At 41.6% G+C, this 13,356-nt stretch overlaps 1 protein-coding gene across 2 annotated transcripts in view; it reads left to right on the top strand.

Moving 5' to 3' along the window:
• The window catches only part of tmem260 (transmembrane protein 260), a 30,269-nt gene that overhangs the window by 13,290 nt on the left and 3,623 nt on the right, over positions 1–13,356 (top strand). Inside the window, exons 4-13 of one of the 2 annotated variants that reach the window (XM_088433501.1) lie at positions 3,814–3,991; positions 4,069–4,182; positions 4,253–4,432; positions 4,510–4,550; positions 5,715–5,801; positions 6,269–6,377; positions 6,465–6,637; positions 8,495–8,666; positions 9,710–9,849; positions 10,272–10,448. In XM_088433501.1, coding sequence (XP_088289627.1) covers positions 3,814–3,991; positions 4,069–4,182; positions 4,253–4,432; positions 4,510–4,550; positions 5,715–5,801; positions 6,269–6,377; positions 6,465–6,637; positions 8,495–8,666; positions 9,710–9,849; positions 10,272–10,448 — 1,371 coding nt within the window. Of the gene's footprint in view, positions 1–3,791; positions 3,992–4,068; positions 4,183–4,252; positions 4,433–4,509; positions 4,551–5,714; positions 5,802–6,268; positions 6,378–6,464; positions 6,638–8,494; positions 8,667–9,709; positions 9,850–10,271; positions 10,449–13,356 lie in introns of both variants that reach the window. The other variant, XM_088433502.1, reaches the window with a different exon arrangement.

Genomic DNA, 13,356 nt, shown 5'->3' with positions numbered 1-13,356 from the left:
CTCGTGCTATTTTTCTGTTTTACGAGTTAATTTCCAAGGATACATTGTAAAAAAAAAAAAGGTTTTGTTTACTTAAATAACGAAGTATCAAGTAAAGTTTTTTTCTGAGTTCATTATACTAATTATACAGCCCCCAATCCCCCCCAAAAAATCAAGGGTTGACGAACTAATGACCTTTAGGTTGGAAGACGGCCACCATGCTGCGTTCTTCTCCGTTTTACCATTTTGTTGGCATCTCCATAACTTATTTGAAAAGAACAAAAAATGTTCTGGACATGAGACACAACTAGGACCCAACCGATTAATCGGACAGCAGAAGAAACTGGCCAAAAAATAATCAGCTGAATGGTTGACATTTGCAGGTAATTTAATAATGTACAGTACAGTATTTACCTTTTATGTACTGTTAACCATTTACAGCAGTTGTATAAGTATCGCTTATGCAATTATTTATTACACATAAATCTATACCATAACCTTGTATCTTTATATTTGTCGTGAAATTTGTTGATTAGGTCATTGTATGGACCTGTAATTTAACTCAAAGCAAATCTTTACAAGCAAGCAAGCAAGTAATTTTTACAAGCAATGATTTGGTGAGCAATGCAAGGAAGTTGGGCAAAGAATTTTCCTTTGTCAATTGTGACAAAGTCTGTGTCACTACACACAACCTAAAGTAGCTGGTTGTTTAAAAATAAATAAATTAAATGCATAGTGCAACAAAGCATACAGGAACATGTTAAATACTCTGACACCCATTCAACTTCTATTAACAGATATATATGAAAAAATTAATGTTCTTATAACTTCATTAATTTTGCCACACAATGCATTTTGTGAACTGAAAAGGAAAGTTTTTTATTTTTTATTTTATTCCACGGTACCATGCATATAATTGAGACCTGTTGAAATTAATTGGAAAAAAGTGCTATTTTGTCATTAGATCTTATTTTTAACACGATTAGCCAATTAATCGGTAATTTGTCCTATTTTCAAAAAAAATCCACGTCGGTCAGTCCCTAATATTAACTCAAAACAGCGTGGCTCAAGTGGTAATGTCTCATTCTGGCAGTAGTTTACTTTGAATTTCTCAGTGAAAACAAATGTACTTTCAAGTTTTTCAAGTAAATATCACTACCCATTTTTTACAGTGTAGGTCTCGAGACAATTTTTCAGAGTTGTGGTTACACAAGACTTTTATGCATGAAAAAAGTGCAAACGTGACATTACTGTAGAAGATTTAAAAAACTGTAAAGTATTTGTAATTGACATCATTTGGTCTGATTGAAGTCTTCATCTTCCTGTCTTGTCAAAAAGATTAATTGCCCAGGTGGGGAAATTCTGTAAGTGGTGCTTCTGCTCAGGTGAGAAACATCTTATTTTCGGCTCGATTGTTGTTTTGCCACATTCCAGCCATGCTTTTCTCGCTGAGGCATGGCATTCCTACACAGCAGCAACCTGCACTACAGAGAGAGGCGATAACGGCAAATATGGCCACTCCTGTGTCAAAGTGTATTTTTGGCAGCGGCTCGGCTGGAGAAGAAGATCTAGAGAGGCAGACGTGGACCCAGGTGGTCCCACCCAGACAGGCGTGTCATTTACAGCTGTACTGCGCACACATCACTGGGCTCCAATGGACTGTCAAGTTCAAACAGAGAGATTTGTCAGCCACCCAGTGAGAATAAAGTCATAGAAGATGAAAAAAGATGTGTGTCTGAATATGTGACAAGTGCTGCATATCTATCAGGTGGGGCTTAAGCAGCCAGAACCGACTTGTTGTAATAACTGTGTCTGTGGACCTCCCTTAGTGCCCCCCCCCCCCCCCCCCCCCGCTAAGAGTGTGAGCTTTAGGTTAATTGTCAAGCGGGGAGGTAAACTTGTGTGTGCAGGGGTCCCCGTTTGCCCCCGCCACCTTCATCCCCGCTTCAAGTTACAACTAATTCCTGGAGCGGAGCGGCGAGGGAAGATGCCGCTATCTCTTATTAAGACTCGCGCCTCGACGCCCCAACACACGCTGTCCCCCGCACCCGCCCTTTCGCACATATATTCACAAGCTCGCCTTACAGTGAACACAGAGGAAAAAATAGTGAAGGAGAAGAAAGCCCAAGAAAAAAAGAGGAAGTAGTCAGCAAGCTAGTGTTTTTTTTTTTTTCCCCTACCCTCTTTTTTTCCCCTGATTTAGCGCGCTTTCCTCAGAAAGCTCCATTGTTCCCCTTGCCTAAGTCTCATCAGGCCTTTTGTGGCTGACTATCACAGCGGCAGGCAGAGAGCTGGAAATGTATAAATGGTATCATGCCTTCTGATTAATGGCGGCGCTTATGAGTCAGGTCTGATAACGGGCCTGCTCTCTACTCAATTTCAGATACCGTTAATGGAATCTGTCTTCTGCGATTGTAATGTGAGAGCGCCTAATTTGCTATGGAGCTTGAAGCTGTCACCGGCAAGGGATTGTGGGGTCATAAGGGACCTGGCAGCCGTTTGGCCTGCAGCTTGTATCTGCCGTGCTGAATAGAGCAGCTCTCTGCCTGTCAGTTAGCTGATAGGCTGATGAGGACTCTAAGCCACTCCACACAATGGTGGAAAGGGCCATACTGCCTGACTTCCCTAATTGTCGAGCCTGCTCATATTTCCCAGCCAGTGTGCAAGGGGGACACCCCCCCCCCCCCCCCCCCCAATTTCTCTTTTGCGCCCTCTCTCTGTTTGAACTTTTTTTCCTGCTTTCATTCCTCCTTCATCCGGCACACTGTCTCAACCCGTTAACATATATTTGACTGCACCCCCCCATCATTTGTCACCTCTCTCTCTTCTCTCTGTCTCTCATTTTAGTAAGTGGTAGGTCTTAGCGTGTGACAGATTAGGCCAAGTTTGCTTCAATTACAGCAAAAGGGGATGGAGACATTACAGGAGAGGAGGAAGGGGGAAACTTTTGTGCGCATATTATATTTAAGAAGCTGAGGATAAAGTGCTATCACCACCACAGTGCTTTTTTATGCCGGTCTGTTTGAGATCAGCTAGCTTCTTTGAGAAGGGCTGTTGGTGGGTTATATTTCTCATTTGGGCCAATTCACAAATGGTTTTCTAGGTCTTGTTTGTGATGGGGGGAAAAATGGAATGCAAAGAGTCTGGATAAATATTGTGGGCTTAGACTGCATAACTTCAAAATGAAACTACTACGCTAAATGTGCAAAATCTTGGAGCCCCAATAAGACTTTTTCATTTCCGATATCAAACCAATATTACAGACTAGAATACTCCGATAACAATATCGAGCCGATATCGGCAGAAATACTGTATACCGTACCTGCTTTTATTTATTTTTTGTATGAAATGCTACAAGAGACTGCTTGAAATGTATTACGTTTCCACTGAACTGTATCTTTAAACCAAGAGTGTCACAGAGAAGAGCCAAAAAAAAAGTACCAAAAGTGAATCATGATAATCATTTTCACCTTTGCTAGCTTGAGGAATCAGTGGCATAAAAGGCCACTCCCCAAACCCCACAAAACAAGGCAATACTTTTGAACAAGTCCAGATTTGTTTAGTCAAGGGTGTTCTCTACCCTCATTTCAATGATTTCACTTTCTATTTTACAGGTCTTAAAAAAAAAAAAGTCATGTGCAGTGTGGAACATGGCGTACATCCCAACAAATATATATCTTTTTTGCAGTATCTTTTGTGCATCCGTATATGCAACAGGGAACAAAGCCATATAGATCAAAATGCACAAATGAGTCTAATCATAACCAAAATTTTGAGAATTGATCTTGTCTGTACTTGTTTATGTCGAGTAGTCCCTTTGTCCTTGGCTTCCAGGTTGGTCGGTCCTGGTCCCGGAGCAGCACTGGCTGGGGGAGTCTTTGCCGTTTCCAGACTGAGTTGGCAGTGGTCAATGGTTGCTGAGGTGTTTACCCTCAACAATCTTTTTACCGGGCTGTTATTATACTATGCTGCCAGCTTTCACTTGGCCAAGAATGCAGCCGAAAGGCGAAAAGTAAGTAGGCTTTTCATTTCTGACATGATCACATTTCCGGTTTAGATGTGTTCACAAATATAATCGACCCCTGTTAGTTTTCACAGTGGGGGGCACTTTGCTGTGGGCTGGGGCTCTGCAACCAGCATACCCTGGTGCTGTATGTACTGACGGTCATCCCTTGGGTCCTCAGTAGGCTCCACTCACACAGGGTAAGCCCGAGGTTCGCGCGTGGACTATTTTGCAATATTGTCCTTGATTGCAAATTTGCTGTCTTGACAGGAGCTGTCTCTGCGTAGTCTTATGTCCATAGGGATGTGCTTCCTGTTGGGCTTTCTGCCCTACATTTTCTTGCCGTTGTCGTCTTACGCCAGTTCAGCTCGTTGGAGTTGGGGGGACCAGACCACCATTTCAGGCCTGCTAACTCACTTGCTCAGGGCTGAGTATGGTACCTTTAGTCTGGTAAGAGTTAGCTTGGTTTGCTCCGTTTGATATTTTTTGTCCGCTGGCATAGTAAAATGGATGCTTTCTGTTTGCAGGCAAAGACTGAGAGTTCAGTGAATCTGACCTTGATGCTTAAGTGAGTTGCGTTTTACTTCTTTTTGTATCTAACGGAGCATAAATGTGTTGTATATTCAGAATTCTGTTTGATTATGCAGGTATGGATTACTTTTGAGTAGAGATGCAACAATTAATCAATCAAAAACTAATTGATTGACAGTTTGTTCCCTCAGATGAGATTAACGCAATTTGAAAAAAATAATGCTTTATGTGATGAATTGATCACCACCCATTAATCTTAAACCCCTAAGAAATAATCGTTATTTGCTATTTAACAAAGTGTCATCCCTACTCCCTTCTGAACTGGTTCTGATGATGCACCAAGGTTTAACAGCACCAACTTGACCGCAGCCCCATCTTCCTCTTTTTCACAAGCTTTTTGTTCTTCTCCTCTCTCCCATCAAAGCGCAACTGAACCTTCTTAGTGGGCCAAATCGCTGTGTTTTGTTTCACCAGCAGTTTGAAAAGATCACTCAGCGCTGGCGTTTAAAGCGTGACGAGCTGTGATGACAGTTGCTGTAACGGCTCTGGAAAAAATTGTGTTTTCTCCACCCCACCCGATTCAATCCCACTGCTCTTCACTACCAGTGCCGCCGTCATTCCACTCCTCGTATCTTTCTCCAGCTGATGGAATGGGCGCCTGTGCATCTTAAGGCCCCCCCCCCCTCCCCCATTGATGATGCCCCCCATTCCTCTGCTAGGCACCCACCGCTACTCATCACCCCTGCCGCGTGATGGACAAGCGCACCTTCAAAATGGGGAAGAGAGGCGAACATGACAGGCATGTCGCACTGGCGACGTAAACCCACTGGAGAAGCTGACACAACCGCTCGCGAGCACACACTCACACATAGTGTACATTGGGAGATATAGAGACTCAATAAGCTGTCAAATAGAGATGGGTATTAAGGCAGGAAACTATCTGTGTGCTCTGAGAAAGCGCTCAGTGACTGACAAGCGCTGAGAAGAGAGGACGGGGCAGCGGGGGGGTGCGTGACACTGTCATTCGAATCTGTCAGTCCGTTTGAAAGGAGGAGCGCACAGTCCAAGGAGTTTGTTTTGATAGGGGACGGCAAGGATTTCATAATTGCTGTCCTTGAGTACTCTCGCAAGACGTGCGACTGAATTTGTCTTTCGCGTCCGTCAGACTGTGTGCACATCCTGTTTGCTTGTGTTTTCATAGGGCCCAGTTGGACCATTGCATGGCAGACCTTACTCTTCCTGTTGTGGCTTTGGCGGGATTAGGCCTTCTTCTCTCCTCGATGGATAGGTAGGATGAAGGAGCGAGTCGTCCACCTGCCATTTATATAAAACACCTCACTTTAAGCCCCCTGTTATGTAGTTTTTAATTACAAGACGACTGCTTGGCCTATCCATAATCAAAATGCATTTTTGTGAATATATTTATGTTTACAATGCCTTTTTGAATATTTGAAGATTTTTTGCAACTTTTCGATAAGCTAAATCTGGGTCTAGAGGACCCAGGAATATTATTGTTGTTTCTGGAGGGAAGCACAAATCATGGCATCTCCAATACACCCGTTTTTTGTGAAAACAAACTGACTAGAATCAGGGTTACAGCTTTTCTTTCTATTTATTTGTTTAAGTAGAATTTGCAGCTAAGCTGTAATGATTAAATGATTCAGAGCTTGGCGCCTGTTCCTAATGACTCAGGCTACTTTAAGAAAATGAGCAAGCTGAATTGTGGACTCACTTTTTTTTTTTTTACTTTTCTAGAATGTATTACTCCATTTCCTGGCTGTTGGTTCACATGCTGCTCATATACTCTCTGTTTTTCGCTTGGAGGGCGAACCTGGACATCAGCAAACCCTTACTGCTTGGAGTGGTAAGAACAATCATTTGATCATAATGTTCATATTTTCTGCGGTGATGCAGCAAAGCCTAACTGCAGGAATCGTGCCGTCTGCTGCAGGTTGAGCGTTTTTGGATCCAGGGTGATGCAGTCGTGTGTGTTCTGGCTGGCCTCGGCTCCTGCCTGACCCTCGCTGAGCTGGAGCGGAAGTTAGGCCATGGAGGTTTTTGGAAAAGCACAGCTTGGGTCCTCACCATTGCTTTACTGTCATACATGATACGCAATAATCACAGGTGAGTGTTAAATTTAACTTGTATGCTTAGCATGTAATATTTTGGGGGGAAAGTCATGGTATTCTGTGTAAAATAAGTTTGTTTGACTTGGTAACATTTCGATTTTTTCCACTTGAATTTGCAGTTGTATTGCAATTAGGGATGCACTCATCAAAACCGAAAAACCGAAAATGAGAAACGCTTGGCCAAAAACCTAAGCACTGATTTCATTTTATTTTATTTATTTATATTTTTAGCTTTTCACACACATCGCCTCAGGGAAGCAAATCTGTGTGCTGCACAGTTCTGTAAGTGAATGATGAAAATGACATTCAACTGGATACTACATGCTCTGAATATTTTTCGAGTTTAATGTTTTAACACCTGTCTAACGGGGCTAATTTAAATATGCTCCAGTATTTTTGTGGTAAATGTTGTATATAAGGTGGCTCGGTGTTACAGTGGTTATAACGTCTGCCTCACAGTTCAGGCACCTGAGTTCAAATCCATCTTGACCTTCCTGTGTGGAGTTTGTATGTTCTCCCCAAGGTCTGGGTTCTCTTCGGGACACTTCAAAAAATGCTTGGCAGGTGTCCCAGTTCAGGGTTTCCCCCACTTACTACCTGAGGTCAGCTGGGATAGGCACCAGCAACCCTGCGAACCTTGTGAGGATGTGGGTCTAGAAGATGGATGGATGGAAGGATGTTATAACAAATGCAGATTTAGTCTTTATTTTGAGTAATTGATATACCAACCACGCAAAGGGAAGACCAAAACCAAGTTAATTGAATAGGTACTGTTAACTAGACTGATGAGATGCACTCTATTTCACCCCATCATTCTTCTTGATAAATGTCAACTTTTGTAAGAAGCCCACATCATTTATACATTTACAATTATTATTATATACCGGTATATGTTATGGTCTTTTTCTTGGCGCGCCCATATTCCCAGAAAAGAAGTGGAAGCTGGCCAGTGTTCTTTTCTTGACCTGCTGAAATGCTATATAGTGGTTTCGTACATAGAGATGTCCCTCTTTCTCCTGTGTGTGGGTGTGAAGACGCCTGCTTGCTGGCAGCGGTTTTTGCACTTTTTTTGTTGCCATTTTCAGCTAAAAATTTGCAGTAGCTGTGAAAATTTGGTGCATGCCTGATCATAAAGTACCACTAACCCTTCTTTTTTCAAAGTTTTTGTTTTGCTTTTAGTTCTAATCGGCATGAAAAAGGCATCCCTCAGTTACAGTAGGTCTGAAAGCTCCCGCAGGATTAGTAACTTTTAATTGTATGAACTCCCACTTTTCCAGTGTCCAAGTTACTTCAGCAAAGAAAAGTTCAAAGCAAAAAGAAAAAGACAAATAGTCTTCTTGCGTAGCTTTCAAAATTCCTGCGCATAACTTTTCCCTGAGTCAACTCGATTTGTTTCCACTCGGTGCTTCAGACCCGCGGTATGAACATGTCAGGTTTCTCCGTTCCCACCCCGTGGTAAGGGCTAAAGTGAGGCACGGTTAGCACATAGATTCCGCTCGCTGAGCTCAGCCTGAGACGTTAGCTGTCCGAGGAGGCAGATTACACCAGCGAGGTGCAGAGGAGTGCCAGACAGCCATCACTGAGCGGCTTTGATCAAGAGGAGAGCGTGGCCTGCGCTGTCACACCCATCACACCTGCCTGCTCACGATTAGATAGGCAGCTGGAGCGCTGTACACAGGCGAAGGGGCGGGGGCACTGACAACTTCCCCTCGGAGCACCTTGTAAGCGCCCTCGGTAGCAAACATGCTGACTTTCTTTTCTACAGTAACCCACTTAGAACGGAGGTGAAGGTGCACCCTTATTTAACACAAGTAAACAAAGCTGCTCTTTCCATATTTGTCGGTGATCTTAGGGAATGCGATCAGAGCAGCAACAGCGTGGTGGAACGTTTCGGAAGAGAGCTTTTAGCTTCCTTCTCGACAGACTCTATCATCCTGACCAGAGGAGATCTGCCGGGGAACTCCCTCCGCTACCTGCACTACTGTCTTGATGTACGGCCTGATGTGCGCCTGGTGGACCAGGAGGTCAGAGCCTCAACTTGTCCTCAGTTTCCCTGATCGACCACGGGTCTCTATTGGGGATAGGCAAATTATTGACTCATTTTGACATCGGTTGATGTGAGCATTGGCCCTTTTAAACATCTTTTGGCTGTTAATAAATCAACTTCAAATTCAACTAATGGCCAGCCCATTTAAAATTGATTTTTGACTTAAGTTGCTATCAATCGCAGCAAATGACCTTATTGAATTAATTACCTTAATTACCTTATTGAATAACAGCCCAGTTAAAAAAGGGATCTTTGACATCTATAGCCACCAATGATAGTGAATGCCTTACCTTCAGGGAACCATTTCACTTCTCAATTAACTTCGTAATAAAGTCTGTTCACTCTGGAAACACTCAGCACCTTTTGTTTGTGTTTTGAAATTAAGACAATAATAACTGAATTTGAACTTTTTCATTTGGAGAACTTGATTTACTGCAAAAAACTTGACAACAGCTTTATGTTGTCTAAAATGTATTTTAAAAATAAAATAATTAAAATCAACTCAATGCAAGTCTGAGGTTCAATAAAGACATGCTAAAAAATTGTTTCTAAAAGTTTGAAGTCAGTTTGTTTAATAATAATTATTATATATTTACATATAATAATAATGCACCACTTTTTACTGTTGGCTTGCGACATGTAAAGCCAATTTTCCCCCTTTTACTTGAAATATCAGTTCCAACTATTGGTTATTGGCCTCGTTGGCTACTTATGATTGGTATCCATATTGAGGAAATATATTACTTCATCTCCAGTCTATAATCATAAAGAAAGCACGAAAAACTTCTTGCATGTAAAATAAAGTGGATAAGTTGAACTGTTGTACTTTCCTTTACTACCTTCTCCATAGTCACTTTTTTTACATTTGAAAATGTGATAATTACTCAAATGATTAAAAATTCAAATATTTTTAATGTGTCAATTTTAACGGCACAATATACACCATTGACTGTTATAGCACATGCGCTTTCTGATTCTATGGTTTTGAACAAACTCAAACCCTCTTCTTTTTTATTCTAGCTGATGACATATGGTTGGTACGTGACAAAAGTGGGACCTCACCTCAGTGGGGTACACTTTCCTGGACGCCGTTTGGACTCGATCCCCTCCCGGGAGAAAGCCACGTTCAATCTGGAGCAGTTTCTGATTGACAACTCTCAGTGAGTCACAAACTAATGCTAAAATTATCCACCGAAATGGTCCAACTGAACAGTAGGTGATCTCATTATGCAGTGGAATGGTTGACCTAGTGCTTAACACGGCCTTTTGATAACTCGCTCATCACCTATCTGCTTGATTTTGGTAAATAGTCTCCCTTGCCTCAGTTCTAAAAGTGATGTGAGACCTGTTAATACCAAGTCCACCAGGGGGCAGTATTTGCTTGGCAAAAAATGCCAGCCTTTCAGTAGGGCAACATTAAACAAGGGTCTCAAGCCTGAGGCTTTGGTGAGAAGCACTTAGTGTAAGATGCAAGCGCGCACAGGGAAAAAAAGCAAATATATACAAATTAATTAGCCTACTAATATTAAGTTGAGGGAGAAAAGGGTTAATTGTATGTCTGACACACTTAATTTTTCTCTAGGAGAGATGTGTTTGCATGTATTGGGCTGCATGAGAGAGACTCGAGCTGGAGTCGCAGCTTCTCTCGCTGGCCCTTTGGTGTGTGTGACTTTATGGTTCCTGCTCGCATGCAGTTTCATCCCAAAGAGTGGGTGAGTCGCACACGCAATCTTTACAACTGGAGCGAGCCACACCAAGGGTAAGCATTTTAAATCAATTATCCCAGAAACTTAGTGGCGGCCTTGGCACACCTTGGCGTACATGCAAAATCAAATATGTTTTTGTGATATATCAGCAATTCTGACATCACTTTACAGTCTGCTCTGGTTTACGTACAGTAGCTGTAGAGAAAGCCTTTATTCATCATGTGAGGGAGATTTTAATCAGTCTTTTTATTTTTTTTGCCAATGTTTTATTTGAGATGATTTGCATTATATCATGTTTTTCTATCTTAGGTACTCTAAACACTTCACTATGATCTCACAGAAAGTATTTATAACAGGAAAGACTACCATAATAAACTCATTAAGAAACTTACTTTGATTTTTTTGCAATGATTAATCAATAAATCAGCAACTAATCAAATCAAATTAAAAGGCCTGACAGTTCAATTGGCTGGTGGATTATGCCCCAAACATTGGTCAAATATAATGGGTGATATTTGCAGAGTATTTGAACTTTTTACCATTATGTACTTTTTACACCCAGCCGTATTTGCTTGTAATAAAACTAAGACCTAACAGATTAGTTAGCTGACCTCTCAAATCATCATTTATGGCCCTTCAAAATTCGGCAAAAAATAGTTGAGTAATTGGCTAAATGGCTGATATTTGCCGATTGTTTCTATGTACTTTAACCATTTACAGCAATTGTATACAGGTAACACTGGTGTCATTATTCAAACATAAGTCCATACTGTAGCCTTGTCCCCTTGAGTATATACTCCACAAACAAAATGTTATGGATGTTTGGCTTTTGGGTGACGAGCCTTCCAAGCTTTACAGGTGAACTTTATGTGACCTTCCCTCAGCTTTTGAATAGACATTCTGAATACACTGTTAAACGTTTCAATAGTTTTGCACAAGTTGCTGTTCTCTAACAAGGAGCTTAACGGCAAAAATCCTAGCAGGTGTTTGCTCCTTGAATTGACCAATAAATTCCTGATTCAATTAGAACTGATGTTTAAACAGTCGTCCTCATCATGTTTTTAACATTTTGACATCACGAGACCAAGACGACATCTAACAATGGATCAACGGTCCCTTGCCATTGTGATGCTTCAAACACGACGTTCTCAGATGGAAGTGGCCACTGAGCTTGGAGTGTCATCAGCAGGTTCCAACAGAGATATTGAGAGATTGAAAGAGTGACAAAAAGGCGAAGAAGTGGATGACCTTTGGTCACTTTGGCCCTTGCTGAGGAACGCTACATTGTGAACACTGCCCCGAGAAACCGGATCATCAATGGCACTCAACTCCAGACATGTTTAAGGGAGGTGAGAGGCACCCAAGTGTCACGTCAGACCATTTGAAACCGTTTACACCGGAGTGGTCTGCATGTTACACGACCTGCGCGGGTACCTGACCACACCACCAGGCACAAGCATCATCGTCTTGCATGTGCCAGGGAGCATTTACGCTGGACGAGGGACCAGTGGGCCTCAGTGCTCTTCTCTGATGAAAGTCGGTTTACGCTGAGCAGAAAGGATTCCCGGAGACGTCAGGGAGAGCTCTCTGCATCAGCCGTTGTTGTCACCAGGCGAGCATTTGGTGGTGGTGGTGTTACAGTATAGGCAGGGATGTCCAGTTGGTGCGGAATTGCCCACTTTGTGAATGGTACACTGACAAGTCCATACTACCTTACATCACATCATTAATCCAGTGATTTTGCCCCTACATGAACAACACAAGCCTGTCTTCATAGATGACAATGCTCCTGCTTCTCAAGCTTGCTTCATCAGGGATGGCTGATGGAGACTGGTGTACCCCAAATGGAATGACCTGCACTTTGTCCAAATCTGAATCCCATTGAAAACTTGTAAGATCAGCTAAGTTGCCGTGTAGAAGCTCGAAACTCTCCACCCCAGAACCTCAATGACTTGAGGGCTGCCCTTCAAGAAGAGTGGGATGCCATGCCTCAGCAGACTATTAAGTTGCCTTGTGAACAGCATGAGACGCTGTGTCAAGCTGTAAATGATGCTCAATGGCACATGAGCATATATTGAGACATTAATTTTTAGGGTTTTGCTTTAACTACCATTGTTGTTATCTTTTGTTTCAATACATTTTTTGATATGAGGAAATCACTAGTGCATCCTTCTACTTCAACGTCTTACTCTCATCATATGATATCACTGTAGCTTGAACTTAGTGCATTTTCAACAAATTTCACCTGAAAGCCAAATATCCCATACTGTTTGTGAGTAGCGCATATAAAGTAATCCAATTTGTTGACGAGGTCATTCTGCGGAACTGTCATTCAAAACAAGCAAATTTTATATTTTCAAAGCAATGATTAGATGACCAGTGCAAGGAAGATGTGCAAAGAACTTGCCTGGATTTTTCAACTTTGAAAAAACGTGTTTTGCCTATTTTCTGACATATCACGGGCCAAACAAAAAAATGAAATAATTCTCCTTGAAATAATGTCCTGTTTTCAAGTAAAGCAAGGCTTTTTTTTTCATTTAATTGTAAAATTAATCAACTATTAAGGATGTCTCGTTCATGTGGTCATAAGTTAAGCTGAGAGAAAAAGATTGAGGTTTTAAAAGGATTTTTTTTAACTATTTTTACGGACTACAAAGCAACAAAATAATCCAAAGTACAAAATATGTTGCCAAAAGAAAAATATATTTAGCTGATTTGTACCATATGCAACATTGCACACAGTTGTAAACCGCGGAAGTAAACACAGGCAATGAGGGAACACTTAAATGTTTGAGGCTACTTGGTGTAAACCATTGTGACACCAACCATGTAAAAAAAAGTCGAATGTTGGCATTGTTTTGTACAAAAAAAAAAATATATATATATATTAATAATCTTCTTTGTACCTAATATATATTGCAGAAATCGATCCTGGACGCAGTATCGGCAGATCCTTAAAAT

The sequence above is a fragment of the Hippichthys cyanospilos genome, chromosome 14, assembly GCF_059441005.1.
Source record: "Hippichthys cyanospilos isolate Australia breed blue-spotted pipefish chromosome 14, RoL_Hcya_1.0, whole genome shotgun sequence".
Taxonomy (NCBI): Eukaryota; Metazoa; Chordata; class Actinopteri; order Syngnathiformes; family Syngnathidae; genus Hippichthys; species Hippichthys cyanospilos.
Note: the sequence above shows the minus strand (reverse complement) of the source record. Positions and strands in the feature narration are given on the sequence as shown.